The 24,624-nt window shown below is 34.8% G+C and overlaps 1 protein-coding gene across 4 annotated transcripts in view; it reads left to right on the top strand.

Annotated features, from left to right (window-relative positions):
* The window catches only part of SERPINA12 (serpin family A member 12), a 94,325-nt gene extending 90,378 nt beyond the window's left edge, over positions 1-3,947 (top strand). For all 4 annotated transcript variants that reach the window (XM_074213001.1, XM_074212999.1, XM_074213000.1 and 1 more), the window contains one exon: positions 3,701-3,947. In XM_074213001.1, coding sequence (XP_074069102.1) covers positions 3,701-3,886 — 186 coding nt within the window. In that variant the 3' untranslated portion in view covers positions 3,887-3,947. The remainder of the gene's footprint in view (positions 1-3,700) is intronic.
* Positions 3,948-24,624: the final 20,677 nt, after the last annotated feature.

Below are 24,624 nucleotides of genomic sequence, written 5' to 3'. Positions count from 1 at the left end.
CTTTCTATAATTTGTTTTTTTGGTCCACTCATTTTTTAAAATGAGGTTATTCAGTTTCCAATTTGTTCTGGGTCTATATCTCCTTGGCCCAGTATTGCATATGACTTTTATTGCATTGTGATCTGAGCAAGATATATTCACTATTTCTGCCTTTCTGCATTTGATCATTAGGTTTTTATGTCCTAGTACATGGTCAGTTTGTGTATAAGTTCCATGTACTGCAGAGAAAAAGGTTTATTCCTTTCTATCCCCATTAAGTTTCCTCCATAAATCTACCATATCTAATTTTTCTAACAATCTATTTACCTCCCTAATTTCTTTCTTGTTTGTTTTATGATTCGATTTATCTAGATCTGATAGTGGGAGGTTGAGGTCTCCCACTAGTAGAGTTTTGCTGTCTATGTCTTCCTGTAATTCTTTTAGCTTCTCCTCTAACAATTTGGATGCTGTCCTACTGGGTGCATATATATTCAATATTGAAATGACTTTATTGTCTATAGTACCTTTTAGGAGGATATAACATCTTTCCTTATCTCTTTTAACACTTTCTATTTTTGCTGTTGCTTTGTCTGAAATAAGGATTGCTACCCCTGCTTTTTTTACTTCAGCTGAAGCAGAATATATTTTGCTCCAACCTTTTACCTTTACTCTATATGTATCTCTCTGCTTCAAATGAGTTTCTTGTAAGCAGCATATGGTAGGATTCTGGTTTTTAATCCACTCTGCTATTTGCTTACATTTTAACGGAGACTTCATCCCATTCACATTTAAGGTTATGATGACTAATTCTTTATTGTCCTCCATGCTATCTTCCCTCTGTTTATATTTTCCCCCTCCCCCCACCTTTTATCCATATTCCCCAGTCTTTTGTTTCTGAAAACCACCCCCTTCAGTGTGTTTGTCCTCCTATATCACACCTCCTCTTTCTTTCCCCTTTCCCTTTTTCCCTTTTTCCTTCTCTTTCTTTTATTATTTCCCCTTATTTCCCCCACTCCCCTCCCCTTTTCCCCTTTTAATACTTGAAAGGTTAGATGTTTTATAAGTTAACTGAGCATGTGTAGGTTGACTTTAAGCCAAGTCTGATGAGAAGAATCAGGTGTTTCTCCTCTGCTCCCTTCTTCCTCACTATTACCATAGGTTTTTTGTACCTCTTAGTGTAATGAAATTTACCCCATTCAATCACCTCCCTCCTCCCGTCTCTTTCCTGCCCCCCCTTTTTGGGGCAGTAGTGTTTTTTTTTTAGATCATTCTATCTAAGTCATAGAAAATTCTTAGTGTCTGTCCCTTCTAGTTCTGTATATTCTATCGAATAGAGTCAAAATTCCTGAGAGTTATTAGAGTCTTTCTCCCAAATGGGGTTAAAGCCAGTTACATCCCATGAGATAGTAGTCTCATGGATAGGTCATGAATGTCCATCATTTCTGGCAAGGTGTATTCTCTCTGTGAGAGTTACATTTCTGAAGGTTTATGAGAATCTTTTCTTTTACCCCCATGCTGGGATATAGCCAGTTTCAACTAACTTACTGGATTGCATTTTTTTTTCTTTTACAGCCCCCCCCCCCTTTTTTTTACCTTTTCATGTGTCTCTTGAACCTCCTGTTTGATGCCCAAATTTTCGGTTTAGCTCTGGTCTTTTCATCAGAAATTTTTGGAATTCTTCTTCCATTTCATTAAATGTCCGTCTTTTTCCCTGGAAGAGAAGGCTCAGCTTTGCAGGAAAGTAGATTCTTGGCTGCATTCCAAGCTCCCATGCTCTTCGAAATATCTCGTTCAAGGCCCTTCGATCCCTTAATGTTGATACAGCCAGGTCCTGCGTGATCCTTACTGTGGCTCCTTGATATTTAAATTGTTTCTTTCTGGCTGCTTGCAGGATTTTCTCTTTTATCTGATAGTTCTGCAGTTTGGCCACAACATTCCTTGGTGTTTTCATTTTAGGATCTTTTTCTGGTGGGGATCGATGTACTCTTTCAATAACTACTTTGCCCTCCGATTCCATGGTATCAGGGCAGTTTTCCATCACTAGATCCTGTAATATTAAGTCCAGGCTTTTTTTTCTCTTCAATGTTTTTAGGAAGTCCTATAATTTTCAGGTTGCCCCTCCTCAATCTATTCTCAAGATCAGTGGTTTTGTTGATGAGGTATTTTACATTTGCTTCTATTTTTTCTATTTTTTTATTTTGTTTAACTGACTCTTGCTGTCTCGTGGAGTCATCAGTTTCTGTAGACTCCATTCTTTTTTGGGGGGAGGAGTTTTCTTCATTAACCTTTTGCAACTCCTTTTCCAATTGGTCAATTCTACTTTTTAAAGAGCTTTCCATTTGACCAATTGAGGTTTTGAGAGAATTAATTTCTTTTTGCATTTGCTTATTTGAGGATCTGAGAGAATTATTCTCATTTTGTAACTGTCCAGTTGATGATCTGAGAGATTTATTCTCCTTTTGTGTTTGTCCAATTGTACTTTCTAAGGTTTTGTTTTCTTGTTGCAAGGTATTAATTGTCTCTCCCAAATTTTTAAGCTCCTTCCTTATTTCTTCGAGGAAGTGTTTCTGTGCTGTACTGTATTCTACTCAGAGGTTCCAGGTCTCTCTGAGTTGGGGCCTTTCCCTTCCAGGAATTTTTCTATGGACCCACCTTTCCGCTGACCCTTCTTCATTATGCTAAGACCTTGGGTTGGGGGAGGGACTGGTTCACCTGGGCTTGGGTTCGCTAAAGGCTTTACTGAGTGCAGTTTCTCTGGCTGGCCAGTAGGAGGTGCTGGTTGCCCTCTCTGGAGTGTCTGTGACCTGGGTTGCGAGGCCTTCTCCCTTTGCCCAAAGGGAGAAGTTGGAACTATTGAATTCTTTTGCCTTCAATCAATGGTGGGCTTTACTCTGGCCTGAGGTCATTCCTCAGCTGGGCTGGTTCTTTTGCTCACATACCTGGGCCTGAGGCAGAAGTAGTTTGCAATTGTTTGTTTGGAAGGAGGCCTCAGTGCAATGGAGGCATGGACTCAGAGTTTCTCAGACCGGAGGAGCCCAGGGATGGGGTCTGCAGCTCTCCTGTACCAGACCTCTCCCCACAGCCCCGTCCCCAAGCTCCAGGGGGACAGTACCAACACCAGTGCCTCTTATTCCCCATGGACCCAAGCCCCTTTCGTCAAGCCCCACCGCTGATCCAGCAGGTCCTGCTCTCTGGCCCTCAGACTCACGGTTCCAATTCAGCTGTTAATCTGGCTGATCCGGTGCTGATCCTCCCTCTGAGCCCAGACTCACCACCAAAGCTGCAGCGGGAGACAAAACCTGAGGTAGATGCTCTTTCTCCTGGCTTTTCTCTCTGGGTTCCATGAGTCGGACTTCCTCTAAGAGGTTTGTTTCATGTGATAGATGGGGAAGAGATCAGGAGACTCTAGAACTGTGCCTGTCTTCTCTCCACCACCTTGGCCGGAAGTCCTTTAACCCATATTTTGTCCATTCTTCTATAACTTTCATTCTTAGAGTTGACTAGTTAAGAGGTTAAGTTAAGGCAAGGCCTACTTTCCTCCCATTTTATAGATAAATATATGCATAGAGTAGGTGCTTAATAAAGATTGTTGCCTAACTTGATGGATCAGTTCATTTCAAATAGTAGTTTACTGTTCCATCCTGGATTGAGCTATTGCACCTGTAATAGAGTGTCTTTCAAGGAATTTTAATAATTGAACCTTTGGTGTCTCTTTTTCTAGGCTATCCAAAAAGCTGTGTTGAAAATGGATGAAAAAGGAGCAGAAGCTGCTGGAGGAACTAGCATCGAGACCCTGCCAATGACTGTTCCTAAAATCATCAAACTAAACCGCCCCTTCTTATTAACGATTATAGATAACTTAACCAACTCTACTCTCTTCATAGGAAGAATAGTGAACCCAAAATGAAATTCAAATAGCAAGCATCTCTGAGACTGCCTGAGATTTCCTGTTTCTGTCACTGAATAAATATTGTGACTTGAAATGTTGAACTGATTTATTTCTGGAAATGATTGTTGTAAAATTCACATTTGAGGTTCTCTAAAACAACCTAGGAAGATTGGGAGTACAAGTGTTATTTTCCCCATTTTATAGATAGAAAAACTGAAGCTCAGAGTTTTTACCCACCAGACAAACAAAACTAGTTATTTTCTATTGATTGGTGGGTAATTTAGAATAAATCAAAGCATGGTGCAGCAGAATGCATATTGGATGTGAAGTCAGAGGGTCTGGGTTCATACATCATGAATTCAGAGCCAGAAAGGACTTTAATTCTAGGTCAGTACTCTTATTCTAAAGATGGGTAAACTAAGGCCCAGAGATGTTAAATAATTTATCTACTGCAAGTAGGAAGTAACAGAGCCAGGAATCAAACATAATTACTTTGACTCTTACTCTTTATTGCTTTCTACTGGACTGTTCTAACTCTTCCTGTCTTTTATGTGAATTCTGAACCTCAGTTTCTCCATCTGTAAAATGAGGAGGTTGGAATGGATGTCTAGTCAGGTTCCTCTCAGAGGCACATCTCACATTCCTAAACTGCACAATGAATTTTCTTGCTGTATACTCAACTGTCACTTGATAGCAAAACACACACACACACACACACACACACACACACACACACAAACTCATCATGTCCCTTTTAATTAATGACTTCCATTTTTGTGAGAAGGAACAATAGCTAGCTGCCTCTTTAAATGAATGTCAGAAATATTTTCCTGGGGCAGCTAGGTGGCATAATGTATAAAGCACCAGCCTTGGAGGCAAGAGTACCTGGGTTCAAATCCAGTCTCAGACACTTAATAATTACCTAGCTATGTGGCCTTGGGCAAGCCACTTAACCCCATTCGCCTTGCAAAAAAACCTAAAAAAAATTTTCCTTTCCCTAACAGTTCAAAAAAAAAAAACCCAACAACATTGCAGCTTCATTCCATAGGGTGAATAAAATCTGTAAACTGACAAAGAAATTTCTGGAAGAGAAAATCCTTGTTGGTCATCTGTACTCAGTAAAAATGAGTTTATTGGAACCAGTTTGTATAAGAGAAGAGAAAAGGAGGAGGCCAGTGGAGAGAAAGTAGGGATCAAAAAGAAGTATGTAAAGGGGGGAAGAGACATAAAAAAGAGAAACTGGGAGAACTGAAAACAAACTTTTGTTTGGCAACCATGAGCCTTGCAGTTATCCCCAAAAGTAGGCTTACAACAGCCAGCATCTCCCAAGGTACAACCCAAAATGTACCAATGACACATCATTTCCACCAGAGGGCACATTATAGGCAATCTGCAAATATTCCCAGGTTACAGAGCTTAACCATCCTGCACTCCCAATTTTCTGGAATCTCCTAACTTGCAATCATCTCTGCCCTGTTTCAAAGAACTGTCATTATATCTCCCCAAGGTAGCTATGAAGAAATTGAGCCAGTTTCTCAAGATACAGTTTTTTTTTTTAAATTATGAAAAGATTATGACAGTTGAGAAAGCCTTTCAAAGTCATCAGCATGGTAGGATTTAGAACTTGAAGGAAACTTTGGAGTCATTTAGCCCAAACCTCCTATTTTCTGGTGAATTTCTTAGAGTTGATCTCACTGACAGTAAATAGAAGTGCCAGAATGTAAAACCAGGCCTATAAACTCCAAAACTAGTGTCCTTTTCTGCTACATCATGTCCCCATTCACTCACTCTTGGGGTTATATTAGCCATTTCCACTCTCTGGTCTTTTATTTCTTCTTCACTATAATAAAGGGATTGGACTTTATATTAGTTCTCCTCCAGGATTATTATTCTGAAAAATAGTATTTGTCAGCTCTTGTCTTCTGTATTTTAGGATAATTTACATTTTTACATTCTACACATTTGGAGTTTCATTTAAGAAAATTAATAAATCAACAAAACATTTATATATCATCTAGTATCTTCAAGCATCATGGTGTAGAGAGACAACAGGTCTAAAATTCAAGTCACACCTTTAACACAAGCAAGTTATGTGACCCTGAGCAAGTCAATTTTTCATTTAATTTCATTTTTTTTCTACTTTCTTTTATGGAAATTTTTTTTAAAAAAAGAGAAAAACAAAACAAAACCTTTGTAGAGAATAAGCTTAGTTAAGTAAAATGAATTACTAAACACATTTTGTTTCATTCGGTACCTTGAGGCCATTCAGATTTCTACTCTCAGAAGTAATACTTGAACATCGATTCTCTGGAATGATGGCTAATCATTGGGTTGATCATAATTCTTAAGTCTTTCAATATTGTTTTACCTCAGTGTTGTTATTGCATTAAAATAATTATCCTGGTTCTCTTCTCTTCTCTTCACTGTGTGTGAATCCATACAAGTCTTCCCAGATTTCTCTGACCTGAAAACAAACTTTTGTTTTGTCAACCATGAGCCTTGCAGTTATCCCCAAAAGTAGGGGACTAATATTTCATTACAATCATATAATAAGATTTATCTGGTCATTTCCCAATTAATGGACACCTTTTTAGTTTCCAAATCTCTTCCACTACCAAAAGATTACTGTAATATTTTTGTCCATCTCTGCCCTTTTCCCTTTTCTTTGATCTCCTTCAGACACTGCCTAGAAGTGGAGTTTCTATGTTGAAGGGCATATAAAAATATAATAACATTTGGAAGAACAGTTCCAAATTTGGGCAAGTCACCTATAGCCTTAGACAACTTTCTATTATAAAACACAGAATGGATACAGCATTGCATTGGTAGAAGGGGTTTCCTCAAAGGAGACTTCCAGTACCAATTAAATCATGAGTCTGAACCAAAAAAGAAAAATATTCCAAGGACTATGTAAGGAATAGGGAATATAAATAAAAATATTGGATGTTCACTGCCCTCAGGGAGTTAACATTCATTGAGGTTGGAGGTGGGGGTAGTCAGATAAAATGTTCTTGCAAATTAGAATAGCATAAGTACATAATAGATGTACTTTTTTCCTGTTCAGTTGAATTACAAAAAAAGAGAAACTTGCAGAAGAGAGTGGATGAGAACAGGACCTGTTTTACTCATAGGAAAAACAGATAGTTTTCCATAATGTGACCTATGGGAGAGAAGATTACAAGTCCAATTGCCTGAAACTTCACCATAAGAGTGTCATTCCTTTGGGATAAATAATTGGCTCCTAAAAAAATTACAGAGCATCTGGTAAAGAACATGTGAGTCATCTTTCAGTCATCAATGTTTTAGAGGGTAAATGAATTTAACAAAGCTTCTCCAAAACTAATAATAGTTAATATTTATATAGTACTTACTATATGTCACACTGTGCCAAGTTCTTTTCTTTTTTTTAGGTTTTTTTTCAAGGCAAATGGGGTTAACTGGCTTGCCCAAGGCCACACAGCTAGGTAATTATTAAGTGTCTGAGACCAGATTTGAACCCAGGTACTCCTGACTCCAGGGCCAGTGCTTTATCCACTACGCCACCTAGCCACCCCTGCCAAGTTCTTTTCAATAATTATCTCATTCAATCTTTAAAACAACCCTGGGAGGTAGATGCTATTATTATCCTCATTTTACAGATGAAGGAACAGGCAAACAGAGGTCAAATGAGTTGCCCAGGTTCACACATCCAGGAAGTGTCTGTAATTAGATTTGAACTCAAGTCTTCCTGACTCCAGACTAAGTGTGTTCTCAACTGAACCACCCAGATGCCCACTTAAGTGAAGTGGTAAGGAGATGTAGGATACAAAGAACTATCAAGAGAAAACACACCTGTGTAAAAATAGGAAGGTACTGACAAAGGAATTCCTTTTCTCTAACACACCTCAAGCTGGGCATGGGGGAACATGTTGAGGTTGGTAGATCACTTGAGTTTGGGAGTTCTAAGCTGCAATGGTTTAAAGCTTACCAGCTGCTGGCACTGAGTTCTAGTACCAATATGGTGAGTCTCTGCTAATGGAGGACTACCAGGCTGCAAGGAGGGCATCAATCAACCAGAATGAAAATAAAACAGATAAGAGGCAAAGCCCAGTTGGTGGAGAAAAGTCAAGAAGTTGTCTAAGCTCTCCCTAGTTTCCCCAGAAAACAATATTAAATCAAGCATCTAAATGGATTCTGGAGTGAAGGAACCTACAAAAAGACAGTTTTCCAGCTTAAGGAAACCAAGAAAGACTTCAGGAAAGATCTGTCTTGCTTGGATAAAAGTCAAACACAGACTTTGTCCATGCAAGCCAAGCAGGAGACTTTTAACCACAGGAAAGAGAAACAACTGAGCCCCTCCAGTAGGCACAGCAGAACAGCTGACGCCTCCAGCCCCAGTGCAAAAGACAAATTGACAGCCCTAGAACCCCTAAGACAATAAATATGGCTATGTCAGCCTCCCCAGCACAATGGCAAGTCACCAGTATCAGAGGCCTTGACTCAGAAAGTTAGTGACCAGTCCCCTGGTACCCAGAACAAGAAACTTGGGATACTGATATCTGTTCCTCAAGAGCAAAGTTCAACTTTAAAAGTCATGAGACAGGCTAAATAGAGAAAAGAATCCTGACCATAGAAAGCTCAATGGCAAAAGGGAAGAATAAAATACAAAATCAGAAGAGGACAGTAATGCCTACATGTGAAACTTCAAAGGTAAATATGAGTTTGTCTCAAGCCCAAAACATCCTCTTGGAAGAACTCAAAAAAGGATTTTTAAAATCAGTTAATGAGAGTGAAGAAAAATTTGGAAAGGAATTAAAGAAAGAATCAACAGCTTGGAAAAGAAAGATCAAGAGGAGAACTGGCCAAATAGAAAACTAATTGAAGAAAATAATTCCATAAAAATTAGAATTAGACAAATGGAAGTCAATGACTCTATGAGAAATCAAGTCAGTCAAACAAAATTAAAAGGATGGCAGAAAAAAAGAAAAAATATAAAATACCTCATTGGAAAAACAACTAATAAGAAAAATGGATTCAGGACAAAAAAATTAAGAATTATTAAACCAGATAGAGGCAAGATGATAGAATAAAAGTAAGAACTAGTCAAAGCTCTCCCCCAAACCATTCCACATTCCTTTAAATAATGACTCTAAACAAATTCTGGAGTGTCAGAACTCACAAAAAGACTGAGTGAAATAATTTTCCAGCCCAAGACAACTTGGAAGATTGAAGGAGGTAGTGGACAGAAGCAAAACACCAATGAGGAGGGAGAGAGTGAAAGAAGAGAGAAAATATAAAAAGCAGGGGGAAATGATACAGAGGGAAATGTATATTTAATAATCATAACTGAATAGCTATGGAATGAACTCTCCCATAAAATGAAAGTAGAAGCAGAATGGATTAAAAACCAGAAATCTACAATATGTTGTTTATAAGAAGCATTTAGAAGCAGAGAGTAAAGGCAAAAGACTGTAGCAAGTAATATTATGCTTTGACAGAAGTTTAAAAAGCAAGGGTAGGGATCATGATCTCAGCCAAAAATAGATTTAATTCAAAGAGATAATCAGAGAAAATACATCTTGCTAAAAGAACCATAAACAATGAAGTAATATCAATATTAAACATATAAACACCAAGGATAGCATCCAAAATCTTAGAGGAGAAATGAGCTACAGGAAGACATAAGAGAGCAAAACTATATTGGGGGATTAAATATCCCCCTCTCAGAACTAAATAAATCTAACCACAAAATAAACAAAAAAGTAAATAAGAAGTTGAACAGAACTTCAGAAAAGTTAGATATGATAGAACCTTGGAGAAAATTGAATGGAGATAGAAAGAAATATACCTTTTTTCTCAGTAATGGAGCCTACTCAAAAATTGACTATATATTAGAGCATAAAATCTCAGTCAATTGCAGAAAATAAAAAATATTAATTACCTCCTTTTCAGATCATGAGACAACAAAAAGTACATGTAATAAAACACCATGGAAAGATAGATTAAAAACTAATTGAAAAACTAAATAATCTAATTCTAAAGAATGAGTAGGTGGGGTAGGGGGAGGGAAGAAAGAACAGGGGAGAAATTGTAAAACTCAAAATAAATAAAATCTTTCTTAAAGAAAAAAAGAATGAGTGGGTCAACCAACAAATTATAGAAATAACAAATAAAACGGGAAGCTAGGTGGCACAGTGGATCGAGCACTGACCCTGCAGACAGGAAGATCTCAGTTCAAATCTAGCTTCAGTTATTTATTACTTACTTAGCTATGTGACCTTGGGCCAGTCACTTAATCTCAATGTGTTGCAAACCCTTCCCCTAAAAAAGAAATAATCAATAATTTCATCAAAGAAAATGACAATGAAGAAATATACCGAAATTTACAATTATTAGGGGAAATATTATATCTCTAAATGCTTACATGAATAAAATGGAGAAAAAACAGATCAATGAATTGGACATGCAACTAAAAAGGTTGGAAGGAGAATAAATTTAAAATTTCCAATTAAAACCCAAATTAGAAATTTTGAAAATCAGAAAAAATGATAAAAATGGAAGAAAATTATTGAACTAATAAATAAAACAAAGAACCTGATTTTTGAAAAAAATTAAATAGATATATTTTGGTTAATTTTGTTTTTGAAAAAAGAAAGAAGAAATCAAATTACCAGTATCAAAAATGAAAATGGTGAATTCACCACCAATAAGGAAAAAAATGAAAGGAGAATTCATTTCCTAATTATATGCCAATAAATCTGATAATCCAAGTGAAATAGATGAATATTTACAAACTATAAATTGTCCAACAGAAGAGAAAATAAAACACAACCCCATTTTAGAAAAAAAAAACAGTTGAATGAGTCATCAGTGAATCCCTAAGAAAAAATTTTTATGATCATGTGTATTTACAAGTAAATTCCAAAAAACATTTAAAGGACAACTAATTCTAATACTAAAAAAAATTGGAAAAACAGGTGAAAGATGCCAACAAATACTTTTATGGCACAAATATAGTCCTGGAATCTGAACCAGGAAGAGCCAAAACAAAGAAAGAAAATTACAAAGCATTTCCCTAATAAATATTAGTGCATCATTTTTTTCATTAATTTATTCATTTTCACTTTATTACAATAGCATTTCTGTAAAAGTAGACATAATCCCCTCTCCCTCCCACAGAGAAATTTCAAGAAAAATAAAGTAAGAGAAAAAAAATGTAATTCAGTCTGTGTTCAGATTACCATCAGCTCTGTCTCTGGGATGGATCTTATTCTTTATCATAAGTCCATCACAGAAATTACTTCAGTATTTTTTCCCACAGTTGCTATTGCTAACTGTATTTCCCTCCATTCTATTCCTCCTCACTCCCATTTATTTTATTCTTTCTCTACTTTCTCTTTATCCCTTCTCAAAAGTGTGTTGCATCTGATTACTCAACCCAGCTGTGTGATCCTGGGCAAGCCACCCAATCCCACTGCCCTGCAAAAAGAAAAAAAGTGTGTTGTATCTGATTACCCTCTCCCACAATCTTCCCCCTCCCTTCTCCCTATCCCCTGTTCCCTTTACCCCAATCCTTTCCTCTCCTTTTTACCTCTAGGTTAGACAGATTTCTATACCCTATTGAGTGTGTATGCTGTTTCCATTTCCAATAAGAATGAAGGCTCACTCATTTCCACCCACCTTCTCCTATTCCACTCCAAAGCAAAAGCTTTTTCTTGACTCTTTTATGTGAAATATCTTATCCCAGTCTACCTCTCCTTTCCCTTTCTCCTAGTACATTCTTTTTTCAACCATTGATTCCATCTTTTTAATATACTATACCTTCATGTTCAGCTCTCTCTCCTGTGCCTTGTCTATATTTGCTTCTTCTAATAAAAGAGAAAATTATATGAGTTATCAGGATTATTTTCCCATGCAGGAATGCAAGCTGTTCAATATCATTAAAATCATCATAATTTGCCCTTCCTGTCCACCCTCTCTATGCTTTACCTGAGATAGTTCTCCATGATCAAACTTTCTGTTCAGCTCTGGTTGTTTCAACAGGAAAGTTTGAAAGTCCTCTATTTCATTGAATTTCCATCTTTTCCCCTAAAAGAGGATGTTCAGATTTGCTGGGTAGTTGATTCTCCATTGTAATTCAAGCTCTTTTGCCTTCTGGAATATGCTATTATAAGTCCTATGAGCCTTTATTTTAGACATTGCTAAATCCTGTGTAATCCTGACTGCAGTGCCACAATAAAATTTGAGGCTTTTTTCTTTCTTGCTATTTATAATATTTTCTCTTTGACATGGGAGTCCTGGAATTTGGCTAGAATATTTCTGGGAGTTTTTTGAGGGTATCTCTTTCAGGAGTTGATTGGTGGAATCCTTCAAATTCTATTTTACTCTCTGCTTCTAGGATATCACGACAATTTTCCTGGAGATTTTTTTTTAAAAATGAAGTCTAGCTCTTCTACTTATCATGACCTTTAGGTATCCCTCTAATTTTTAAATTATCTCTTCTGGATCTATTTCTCATCAGTTTTTTCCAATGAGATATTTCAAGTTTTCTTCTAGTTTTTCCTTTCTTTTGGTTTTGTTTTATTGTTTCTTGATTTCTCACAAAGACATCAGCTTCCCTTAGTTCCATTCTACATTTGGAGGAGTTATTTTCTTCAGTGAGTTTTTGTATCTCCTTTTCCATCTGGACAGTTCTGCTTTTTAAGGTATCCTTCTCCTCATTGATCATTTGGATGGGTTTTTTTTTCAGTTAAAAATTCATTTTTAATATGTGATTTTCTTCAGGTATTTTTTAGTTATCTCCTTCACTAAATGCTGGCTTGGTTTTCATGACTTTTCTGCATCGTTCTCATTTCTCCTCTCAATTTTTCTTCTACCACCCCCCTTACTTGATTTTAAAAATCCTTTTTTTGAGTTCTTCCATAGCTGAGATCAATTCCTATTCTTCTTGGAGACTTTGGGTACAGAAGCTTTGACTTTGTCATCTTCTGAGTGTGTGTTTTGATCATCCATGGGATCAAAGTAATTATTTATGGTGAGATTCTTTTTCTTCTGTTCCCCAGCTTATGACCTTGTTTTAATGCACTTCCCAAGCATTTGTGTGTTTTTGGGACACTCCCCCAGGGACTTTAATTCCTTCAAAGTCTTATGACTGCTTTCCTGGCTTGTTCTCTGGTCTGTGGACTATCACAAGCACTCCCCACTTCCCTGGAGCTGTGAGGAGGGTCCCTGCTCCACTATGGCAGTAGAGGGCCCCAAACTGGATCTGAGAATGGACAAAACAACAGAGTCCTGTCCCAGGGACAGTCTTTTCTAATCCCTTTACTGTCCATGGACTGAGAGCTCTGGAATCAGCTGCTGGGTGGCTCTACAGGCCTGCTTCTGGTTCCCAGGGTAAAACTGTTCTGAAACCTGACTGACTGGGCTGGCTCTCTCTGGTGTGGCAAAGATTTCTCAATAAGATTAGGGATGAAACAAAGATATCTGTTTTCACTATTGCTCAGTATTATACTAGAAATATTAGTCTTGACAATGAGAGAAAAAAGAGACATTGAAGAAATTATAATAGGCAATGAGGAAAGAAAATTATGACTCTTTATAGATAATAAGATAGTAAACTGAGAGAATTCTAGAGAATCAACTAAAAATGGTTTAAAATAATTAGCAACCTTAGGAAAGTCACAGGATATAAAATAAATCATCAGCATTTCTAGCTAATCCCAACAAAGTCCAGCAACAAGAGATAGAAAAAGAAATTCCATTTAAAATAACTGTAAACAATATAAAATATTTGGGAGTCTCTCTGCCAAGACAAATCCAGGAACTATACAAACACAATCACAAAACACTTTTCCACACAAATATAGTCAGATCTGTACAATTGGAAAGATATCAAGTCATGGGAAAGCTAAGTTAATAAAATAAAAATGAAAATTCTATCTAAATGAATGCACTTATTCAGTGCCATACCAAACTTATTTTACAGAGCCATAATAACAAAATTCATCTAAAAGAAAAAAAGTCAAGATGTTCAAGGGAATAAATGAAAAAATGCAAAGGAAGGTGGCCAGGTCATTCCTAAAACTGTATTATAAAGTGGCAATCATCAAAACTATTTGGTACTGGTTAAGAAGTAGACTGGTCCATCAGTAGAATAGGTTATGTACACAAGATACAGTAGCAATTTTCCCATAGAAATCTACTGTTTGATAAACCCAAGGGGATAAGAACTCACTAATACAAAAACAGCTCTCTCCTGTGCCTTGTCTATATTTGCTTCTTCTAATAAAAGAGAAAATTTATATGTTATCAGGATTATTTTCCCATGCAGGAATGCAAGCTGTTCAACATCATTAAATCCATCATATAATTTTCCTTTCTCGCCCACCCTCTCTATGCTTTACCTGAGACAGTTCTCCACACGCAAACTTTCTGTTCAGTTCTAGTTGTTTCAACAAGAAAGTTTGAAAGTCCTCTATTTCATTGAATAGCCATCTTTTCCTCTAAAAGAGGATGTCCAGATTTGCTGGGTAGATGATTCTCTGTTGTAATCCAAGCTCTTTTACCTTCCAGAATATCATATTATAAGTCCTATGAGCCTTTATTTTAGACACTGCTAAATCCTATGTAATCCTGACTGGAGTAGCAAATAAAATTTGAATTTTTTTTCTTTCTGGCTATTTGTAATATTTTCCCTTTGACTTGGGACTTCTGGAATTTGGAAAGTAGTATGGCAAAAACTAAGCATATTTCCATATTAATCATATTGGGAAAGAATCAAAATTAAAGGGAAAAAACATAAGAAACAAAAAAAACAGAAAACAAATTTTAAAAAGTGAAAATGGGGCAGTTAGGTGGCACAGTAGATAGAGCACTGGCCCTGGAGTCAGAAGTAGATGAGTTCAAATTTGGCCACAGAAATTTAATAATTACCTAGCTGTATGGCCTTGGGCAAGCCGATTAACCCCATTGCCTTGCAAAAAAAAACAAAACTAAAAAAAAAAGTGAAAATAGTATGAGTTGGTATGCATTCAGACACCATAGCTTTTTCTCTGGATGTGAATGGCATTTTCCATCACATTTTTTTAGAACTGTCCTTGGTCACTGAACTGTTGAGAGTTGTTAAGTCTATCCTAGTTGATCATTACACAATGTTGTTGATAATGAGTATGACTGAAATTCAAAATCTTATAAAAATGAATGTTGTAAACTATCTCCACAATGGGAAAAGATAAAGCACAATTAAGTGGAGAGGGAAAATAAAAAAGTATTTAAGGGAAAAAAGAAAATAAAACAAGTCAAAACTTCCATGACAATTAATAATGAGTGAGTTCAGGTCCAGGCAAAATTGGGAGACCCAGTTTCAGAGAGTGAAAACAAGATAGAGAGAGAGAGAGAGAGAGAGAGAGAGAGAGAGAGAGAGAGAGAGAGAGAAATATAAAACCACTATAAGGCAAAAGATGAAATCCAACCCCTATAGCTGTACTATTGATTTTATACAACCATCTTTCTGTAAGTCAGGTTAGTGGGAGAGAGGGCAATAACAGACTAGATCTAGCATCATAGCTAGCTATATGCTTAAGACTTTTTGATAGTATTTCTAGCAGAAGAACATCATGAGAGAATTTTCACCAATAATCTGTAGACAATGAGTAAATATAACATAACAGAGATGATGGAGCTAAGTGTGAACCAGCCTGATTTCTTACAGTTATTCCAATTATTCAAATCCCTTACTGAAAACCATTCATGACCAATAACTCTTGATTGACCTCTATGTATTCTCATTATTGGCAACTATAATCTTTAAGGGAAAATGTATAACTCCAAACTCTTTTTATCAGCAAAAGACAGAAAGTATATATCAACAAATAAGAATATATAGCAAAAGAACAAAACTAAAAAGAAGCAACTAAATTTTAAAAGCACAATTAAACACCAAAATTAAATGCTAAAAATCAAATGAGGGATAAATAAAATTGAAAGTTAAAAATATTAAATTAATGAATAAACTAGGAGCTTTTAAAAAAACAAATTAGCTAATTTGATTTGAAAAAGAAAAAACTAAATTGATGTTTAAAATGAAGTAGAATTCACAAATAAAGAAGAATTAAAGGATTTTACTAAAATTATTTTGCTCAGCTGCATATATTTAGAAGCTACAAGTTAAATAAAATTGGTGATTTTTTACAAAAATATAAAACTACAGATCAACAAGATCAAGAAATTAAGAATTTAAAAAAATCAATCCAAGAAAATTGAAATTGAACAATCCATAAATGAACTCCCTAAAGAAAAAAAAATGGATGAAATTACTTATGTATGGTTTTAAAAAAATCATTAATTTCAATGTTTCCCAAATTTTTCCCAGCAACTTTTGTCATGAACTGAGCATTTTTTCTAGGATCTAGGGCCTTTGGGTTTCAACAGTATTAGAATATGATTTTCATTTCTATATGCTATTTTTAAATCTGTTTCACATATTGGCTTTTCTATTTTTTAACTAGAATCAATTCTTTTTTTAATTGCTACTTTTGTAATGTATATGTATATACATATGTGTAAATAAAATTATGTTCAGAAAAGAGCAATTATTCCTATACTTTCTAAGTATTTTTAAAAAGAAATGTATTGGGGGGGGTTCAAGGCAATGGGATTATGTGACTTGCTCAAGGTCACACAGCTAGGTAATTATTGTGTCTGAGGCCAGATTTGAACTCAGGTCCCCCTGAATACAGGGCTGGTGCTCTATCTATTGCATCACTTAGCTGCCCCTAAAAAGGAATATAGTTTATATTTTTCAAAAGTTTTTTGGGGCAGCTAGGTGGCACAGTGGACAAAGCACCAGCCCTGGGGTCAGGAGTACCTGAGTTCAAATCCAGCCTCAGACACTTAATAATTAACTAGCTGTGTGGCCTTGGGCAAGCCATTTAACCCCATTTCCCTTGCAAAAAACTAAAAAAAGTTTTTAAAATTTATTGATATAGTATATTTTATTGTTATTATCAGTAAAATGATTATGTTCACAGTTTTCCTAAAGTTGAACCAGCCCTGCATTTCCAAGCAGAAATTCAAACTGATTATAATGTATAATTTTTGTGATATGTTACTGTAACTTCTAAGTCAATATTTTATTTAAATTATTTTTGCCAAATTTCAATGGAAATATTGGTCTATAATTTTTTTCTCTACTTTGACACTCTCTAGTTTTATGTAACAGGTACATCAAAGAAAAAATTGATAGTACCTTTCTTTTCTTTGGGAAATCCAGAAGGCACTATAGCAAAAACTAAGCAAAGACTACATATCATCCTATATAATATATTAAGCTCCAAATGGATACATGATGTGAAAAGGGATGATCTCATAAAGTAATGAGAAATCCCTTGAAAGAAATTACCTTTTTAATGTAAGGAAAAGGCAAGAGTTCATGATCCCATAAGGAACAAAGAATGTCACAAAGAGAAAACAGAAAATTTTGACTTGTTTTTCAGTTTTGTTCAACACTTAGTGACCCATTTGGGGTTTTCTTGGCAAGGATATTTCTCCAGTTCATTTTACAAATAAAGAACATGAGACAAACAGGATGAAGTCATTTGCCTAGAAATTGTTTGAACACAGAAAGCTATCTTCCTGACTCCAGGTCCAACATTTTATCTACTGCATCACCTAATTGTCCCAAATTTTGATTACATAAAACTAAAGTTTAGCACAAACAAAACTAATACAACTAAAATTAGTTTAAAAAACAATCAACTTGAAAAAATGTGATGAAGATTTCATTTAGAAGATAAATAAGAAACTGATTCAAATTTATAAGAATAAGAACTATTCCTAGTTGATAGTGAAAGGATAAGAGTAAGCATTCAAAGGGAAAACACTAAGCTTTCACTAATTGTTAAAGAAAAGAAAATTAAAGCAATTCTGACTTTACAGTTCATCCCTATCAGATTGGAAAAGTTGATTTAAAAAAAATAACAAACGTTGGAGGAGTTACAAGGAAACAAGTATATTAATAGATCGTTGGTGTGGCTGTGAATTGCTACAGCCATTTTGGAAAGCAATTTGGATCCATGATCAAAAAATTACTTAATTGATTATTTAAGATCGAAGAGGTCATAATCTCCTTGGCTCAGAAATAACATTATTAGGTTTATATCCAAAAGAGATTAGAGAAAGGGACTGTAACTATATGAACAAAATTATTTGTAGCAGCTCTTTTGTAGTAGCAAAAGTATTGGAATGTAAGTGAGTAGGTGTTCTTCAATTGAGAGATGACTGAACAAATTATTTTATAGGCATGTAATGGAATACTGCTGAGACATAAGAAATTATGAAAGGATTGGTGTCAATGGAACCTAGAAGACTTGCATGAACTGATGAAGAGTGAAGTGAACAGAACCAGGGGAACAATCTAAACAATACCAAATCCATTTTAAAAAATCAAAAAAAATTAAGAACTCTGATTACTTCTGTGACCAGAGTACTGTTTGATGTTGGAGCATATTAAACCACTTCCTGAAAGAGAGGCAATGGACTCAGGGAAGAATGAATCAAGTAGTAATAAAGTAACTGTCCCTTTCAGGGACAGGGACAGGAACCTAATACTTTTCAAAGGCATTCCTTCAGCACAAAGAATATAAAGCATTTTGTTTTATGAAATAGTGTCTTTCAGCTTTACCAATACTTTAATATTTGCTTTCCTGTATGATTATTATTATCCTGCTTTCTCATGAGCCTCCCAGCAGGAGTGAAATAAGAAAGAATGGTAACTGGTTTCCTCTTTGTCCCTTCCTCACTTCCCCTATATACATACATTCTTTCCAGTCATTGTAATTCTGTTCAATTTGTTCTGTCCATCATAAATACTCTTCTTACTATCTCCAATTATCATTTTAAAATTTGATTCAACTTTTATTGCTTCTGTGACATCTTCTTTGACTAAAATTGGTTCGTGTTTATGTAGTTCTTTGGGATTCAGTTAATGTGATATCTGTTGACTACCATTTGAGGTCAGCAATAGAAATATCAGTACTTCCATTGTGCAGAGGAGGAAGGTAAGGCTCAGAATAGTGAAGCTAATTTGAAAAATGAATGACTGATTAAGAAAATCATCTATCAGAATTAAACAAAAGATATCTTTTTGTTATTACTTTTAGTTGTGAAGATCAAATAAGATAAAGTATTTAAGGTAGTTTTTCAAATTTTAAGTACTATAAGAATGCAAGTCATTCATACAATCATTCAATATTAGTCGAGATGTTTAGACCACAGATATTTTACTACATAGACTTCCTGATTTACTTTTAGGTGAAAGTCAGACATCATCTTCTGCATGAAGTTTTTCCTGATGCTCAAGACTGTAAGATCATGGAGGACAGCGACCAGATCGATGCTTCATCTCTATATATTTTACACTGTAGAAAAGTGTACAATGAGTTCAGTTTAATTGTTACTAAAAGTGGATTCCAGGATTCTCATATAATCAAAATATAAAGTGAAATGTCAATAGATTATGCTGAAATTAAAGTGGAATACACTGAATTTTTCATGTTTTATATAACCACAAAGTTAACAGAAAGATGCATTCTTTACTTCTCAGAATAGAAAAGCATAGTGAGGAGCCAAATGAAGAGAATGTTGGATTTGGAATTCTGGAATTAGGTTCAAACGTATAATCTATTTTTCTATGACTAAATCTTTTAATCTCACTCAATCTCAGTTTTTTTCATATATGAAATAAGGATGAAAATAGCTGTTCTTTGTAGGAGTAATATGAGAATTAATGAGCTATAAGATATCTAAAGTGTCTTTTCAAAACACGAAGAACTATTTGAATGTCATTTATTGCTATAAGGAATGATGAATATGAAGAATACAAAGAAACATGAGAAAACATATAAAACTAAGAATAAAATGATCAGAACCAGAACAATATAAATGAAGACCACAGCAAATCAAGTGAAAAACATTCCAAAAAAAGTCAAATAACTGAATTGACTATTATGCAATTATATTGACCACTCTTGGTCTTGAAAAAGTGGTGAGAAAATGCACTTCTTTCCCTTATTTGCAGAAGTGGAGAATTATAGATTCAAAACAGTATTAGATGTGGTTAATACTTTTGTTGTTCTTGTTGCTTTTGTTTTACAACAGCATTTTTATTTATTTATTTTTCATTTCAGGGAATAACTTTCTTGGTAGGGGAGAGAGAAGAAAGTTAGTTGAAAATGAAAGAGATTTTAAATAGTATCAGTTAGAATATAAAAAGAAAATAGTAACAGTTAAAGGAAGGAGCAGCTAGGTGGCACAGTGGATAGAGCACAGGTCTGGGAGTTAAAAGGACCTGAGTTCAAATTTGATCTCAGATACATAATTACTTAGTTGTGTGACCTTGGCCAAGTATCTTAACTCCATTACCTTGCAATCAATCAATCAATAAACAAATAAATAAATAAATAAATTTTAAAAAATAGTTAAAGTGAAAAATAAATCAGAACATAATTTAGAATAGGATTGTAAGATTTGATTCTGGAAGGGTGTTATAGGTCATGTCATGCTAATCCCTGAATTTATATGTAAGGAAACTGAGAGGATCCAACATGCCTAACTGTGGAAGATAGTATGAAATACAAAGTTAGTAAACATAAACATAAATATGAATGGGATAAACTCTCCCATAAAACAGAAGTAGATAGCAGAGTGAATTAATAATACAATTCTATAAGCTGTTGTTTACAAAGAAACATATACGAAGCCGAGTGATGCACACAGAGTAAAGTTAAAAGGTTGGAGTAGAATAAATTATGCTTCAGCTGAAATTTTTAAAAAGCAGGGATGTCAATTCTGATCTCAGATGAAGTGAAAGCAAAAATAGATCCAACATTAATTTTCTAGTGTAGGAGGGACTGTGAAAGTGTAAACATATTAGTGCTTTGTTGGTGGCCCAACTACCACTTGGAATTATACCATTGAAATCACAACACATTCATGCTCTTTGACCCAGTTATACTGCTACTACTAGGCCTAAGTCCCAAAAAGATAAAAAAAAATATGGAAAGGAACCACATGTATAAATTATTTATAGCAGCTCATCTTAGCATAAAATTAGAAACTAATACAGTGTTCTATCAATGAGGGAATGGCTGAACAAATTATGGTACATAAATATAATGGAATATTATCTTACAATAAATTGTGAAAGGGATGAATTCATAGAAACCTGAAACTATTTGCATGAACTAATAAAGAATGCAGCACTAGAACACAGTGAATACAACATTGTTGTTTTTTTAAGAGATTTCTGAGAAAAGATGGCAGTGCAAAACTAGGAAGTTCCCAGAGTTTGTCCAAAGCAATTTTAAATGAAGCTTCTATATGAGCTCTAAAGTTATAGATCCCACACACAAAAAAGAAGGAAACAAGTTCTCAACTCAAAATATCATGGAGGAGTTTCAGTAGAGGTTTGTCTCGGGGCAGCTAGGCGGCTTAGTGGATAAAGCACCGGCCTTGGAGTCAGGAGTACCTGGGTTCAAATCCAACCTGAGACACCTAATAATTACCTAGCTGTGTGGCCTTGGGCAAGCCACTTAACTCCGTTTGCCTTGCAAAACCCTTAAAAAAAAGGTTTGTCTCACCTGAGTAAAAGGAGAATATAGCCCAGTGTAAGCCCAAGAACTGGAAAGCCAGCAAGAGTCTCTTAGCCACAGTACAGTTCAGGTCAAGGCTCAGTAAGCCAATGTTGCAGCAGTCAGCAAAGAAGGTCCCAAACCAAGTTCAGAAGACAAAGTTTGAGCCCTGAAAACACTGGTACAAAAGACAGCATTGAGTTGGGCTACCCTAATGCAGGGAACAAATCACTTATATAGGCAGTACACAAGCAAGTGAAAAACCAGAGACCAGATCCCAACCACATCACAAAAAGCTTGGGTCTATATTCCCCGTGCTCCAGGCACAGAGTTCATTTATCAAAATGAGCCAAAAAAATAGAGCACTAACCATAGAAAGCTACTATTCTGGTAGGGTTGATAAAAACACCATCTTAGAAGAGGAAAACAGTGACAAAAAGTCTACCAAGTGAAACCTCAAAGGAGTTTGTGGATTCTCCTCAAATCCAAAAAGACCTCATAGAAGAACTCAAAAGAGAAGAAAAAGAAAAATGGAGGAAAAAAATTAGAACCATACAGTAGAAATATGAAAAATTGGCTAAAGAAATCAACTCCTTCAAAAGCAAAATTGACCAAATGGAAAAGGGATGAACACATTAAAAAACAAAATCAACCAACTGGAAAAGGAATATACCTCATCAAAAAATAAAATTAACCAACTGGAAAAGGAAACACAGAAGCTAACTGAAGAAAATAAAACCTTAAAAATTAGAATTGAACAAATGGAAACTAAAATTTTGAAAAATAAAAGAAGATATAAAGTACTTCTTAGGAAAAATAACTAACCCAAAGAATAAATTCAGGAGAGATAATTTATGACTTGTCTATCTGAAAGCCTTGATTTAAAAAAGGAGCTTGGAAAATACTTTTTTCCAAATAATTTGATGATGAGTATTTTATTTCTAATGGAACAGTTGAATGGAATACTTGGACAGAGATTGTGAGTATGAAGTTATTATGAGGTAATGAAGCTTATAAATAAATCCATAAATCTATCAATGTCCCTTGAGAGTTGGACTTCTATCAGGATAGATAAAAGGAGCATTTCTTGATAGAGGCTATGGATATAAGACAGTTTTAAAACAATTAAAACATGAAAAGAAGGATTATACTAGGAGTAGGTGAGGCATTACAGGATAAATAATACCACATGAAGAGCCACAAAGACATTATAGTGGGGGGGGGGGTAAGAGAGGTTGTAAGCACTGAGTAAATCTTACTCTCAACAGGTTTGGTCTGAAGAGAGAAAGACATGCATTCCCAGTTGGGTTTAAAATTTTATTCCACTCTTCAGGGAAATAGTTGGGGAGAAAGGAAAAGAAACTGGTAATAGAAAGGGCAAGAGTAAAAGTAAAGGTAACACTAAAGTTAAAGTTATTAAGAAAAGTCAAAGGGGGAAAAGAAGAAGAAAAGGGAAAAGGGCTGATTGAGAGGCAGCACTACACTAGAAAACTTTGGTGAGAAGGGATAAAGAGAAAGTAAAGGGAAAAGTACAAACTGGGGAACATAGCATGGAAATAAGGAGTTAATAAATATAAACGTAAATGGATGAACTGTCCCATAAAACAGAAGTGGATAGCAAAGTGAATTAATAACACAATCCTATACTCTGTTGTTTACAAAGAAATATATATGAAGCAGAGTGATGCATACAGAGTAAAAGTTAAAAGGTTGGAGCAGAATACATTATGCTTCAGCTGAAATTTTTAAAAAGCCAGGATAGCAATCCTGATCTCAGATGAAGCAAAAGCAAAAATAGATCTCATTAAAAGGGATAAAAGAGGAAACTATATTTTTTTAAAATGCACCATAGATTTTGAAGTAATATCAATATTAAACATATATACATGAAGTGGTATAGTATACAGATTCTTACAGGAGAAGCTAAATGAGTTACAGAGAGATATAGACAACAAGACTATAATAGTAGAGACCTCACAATTCCTCTCTCAGAATTATATAAATCTAACTACAAAATAAATAAGAAGGAAATTAAGAAGAAGAATAGAGTATTATAAAAAGTATAGAGTATTATAAAAAGTATTATAAAAAGAATAGAGTATTATAAAACTGAATGGGAATAGAAAGGAATCTATATTTTTTCTCTGCAATACATAGCACCTACACAAAAACTGACCATACACCAGGACATTCAAAACATAACAAACAAAAAGCAAAAAAGGTGGAAATATTAAAGGCATCTTTTTTAGATCATGATGCAATAAAAATTTCATATAATAAAGGGCCATGGAAAGATAAACAAAAAATTAACTAGAAACTAAATAACCTAATTTTAAAGAATGAATGGATTAAATAGCAAATCATAGAAATAATCATTAATTTCATCCAAGATAATGACAATAATGAGACATCATACCAAAACTTATGGGATACAGCCAAAGCAGTTATTAGAAGAAATTTTATATTTCTAAATGTTAATAAGAAAAGAATAGAGAAAGGGGAGATCAATTAATCTGACGTGTTACTAAAAAAGTTAGAAAAAGTACAAATTAAAAATCCCCAGTTATATACAAAATTAGAAATTTTGAAAATCAAATGATAAATTAATGAAATTGAAAGTAAAAACAACTATTGAACCAATAAATAAAACTATGAGTTGGTTTTATGGGGAAAAATACTAAAATAGATAAACCTTTGATTAATCTGATTTTGTTAAAAGTAGAAAAATGAATTACCAGTACCAAAAATTAAAAGGTTAAACTCACTACCAATGAGAAGGTAATTAAAATAATAATTCAAAGCTATTTTGCTCTACTGTATACCAACAAATCTGACAATATAAGTGAAATGGATAAACATTTGCAAATATATAAGCTACCCACATTAACAGAAGAGGAAATAAAATGCTTAAACAACCCAATTTCAAAAAAGAAATTGAATAAAATATCAATAAACTCCCTAAGAAAAAGTATCCAGAGGTGCAGCTAGGTGGCGCAGTGGATAAAGCACTGGCCCTGGAGTCAGGAGTACCTGGGTTCAAATCCAGTCTCAGACAATAATTACCTAGCCATGTGGCCTTGGACAAGCCACTTAACCCCATTTGCCTTGCAAAAAAAAAAAAAAAACCTTAAAAAAATAAAGAAAAAGAAA

The sequence above is a fragment of the Macrotis lagotis genome, chromosome 1 (genome assembly GCF_037893015.1).
Source record: "Macrotis lagotis isolate mMagLag1 chromosome 1, bilby.v1.9.chrom.fasta, whole genome shotgun sequence".
Lineage (NCBI taxonomy): Eukaryota > Metazoa > Chordata > Mammalia > Peramelemorphia > Peramelidae > Macrotis > Macrotis lagotis.
The sequence above is the reverse complement of the archived record's forward strand: the minus strand, read 5'-3'. Positions and strand labels throughout refer to the sequence as shown.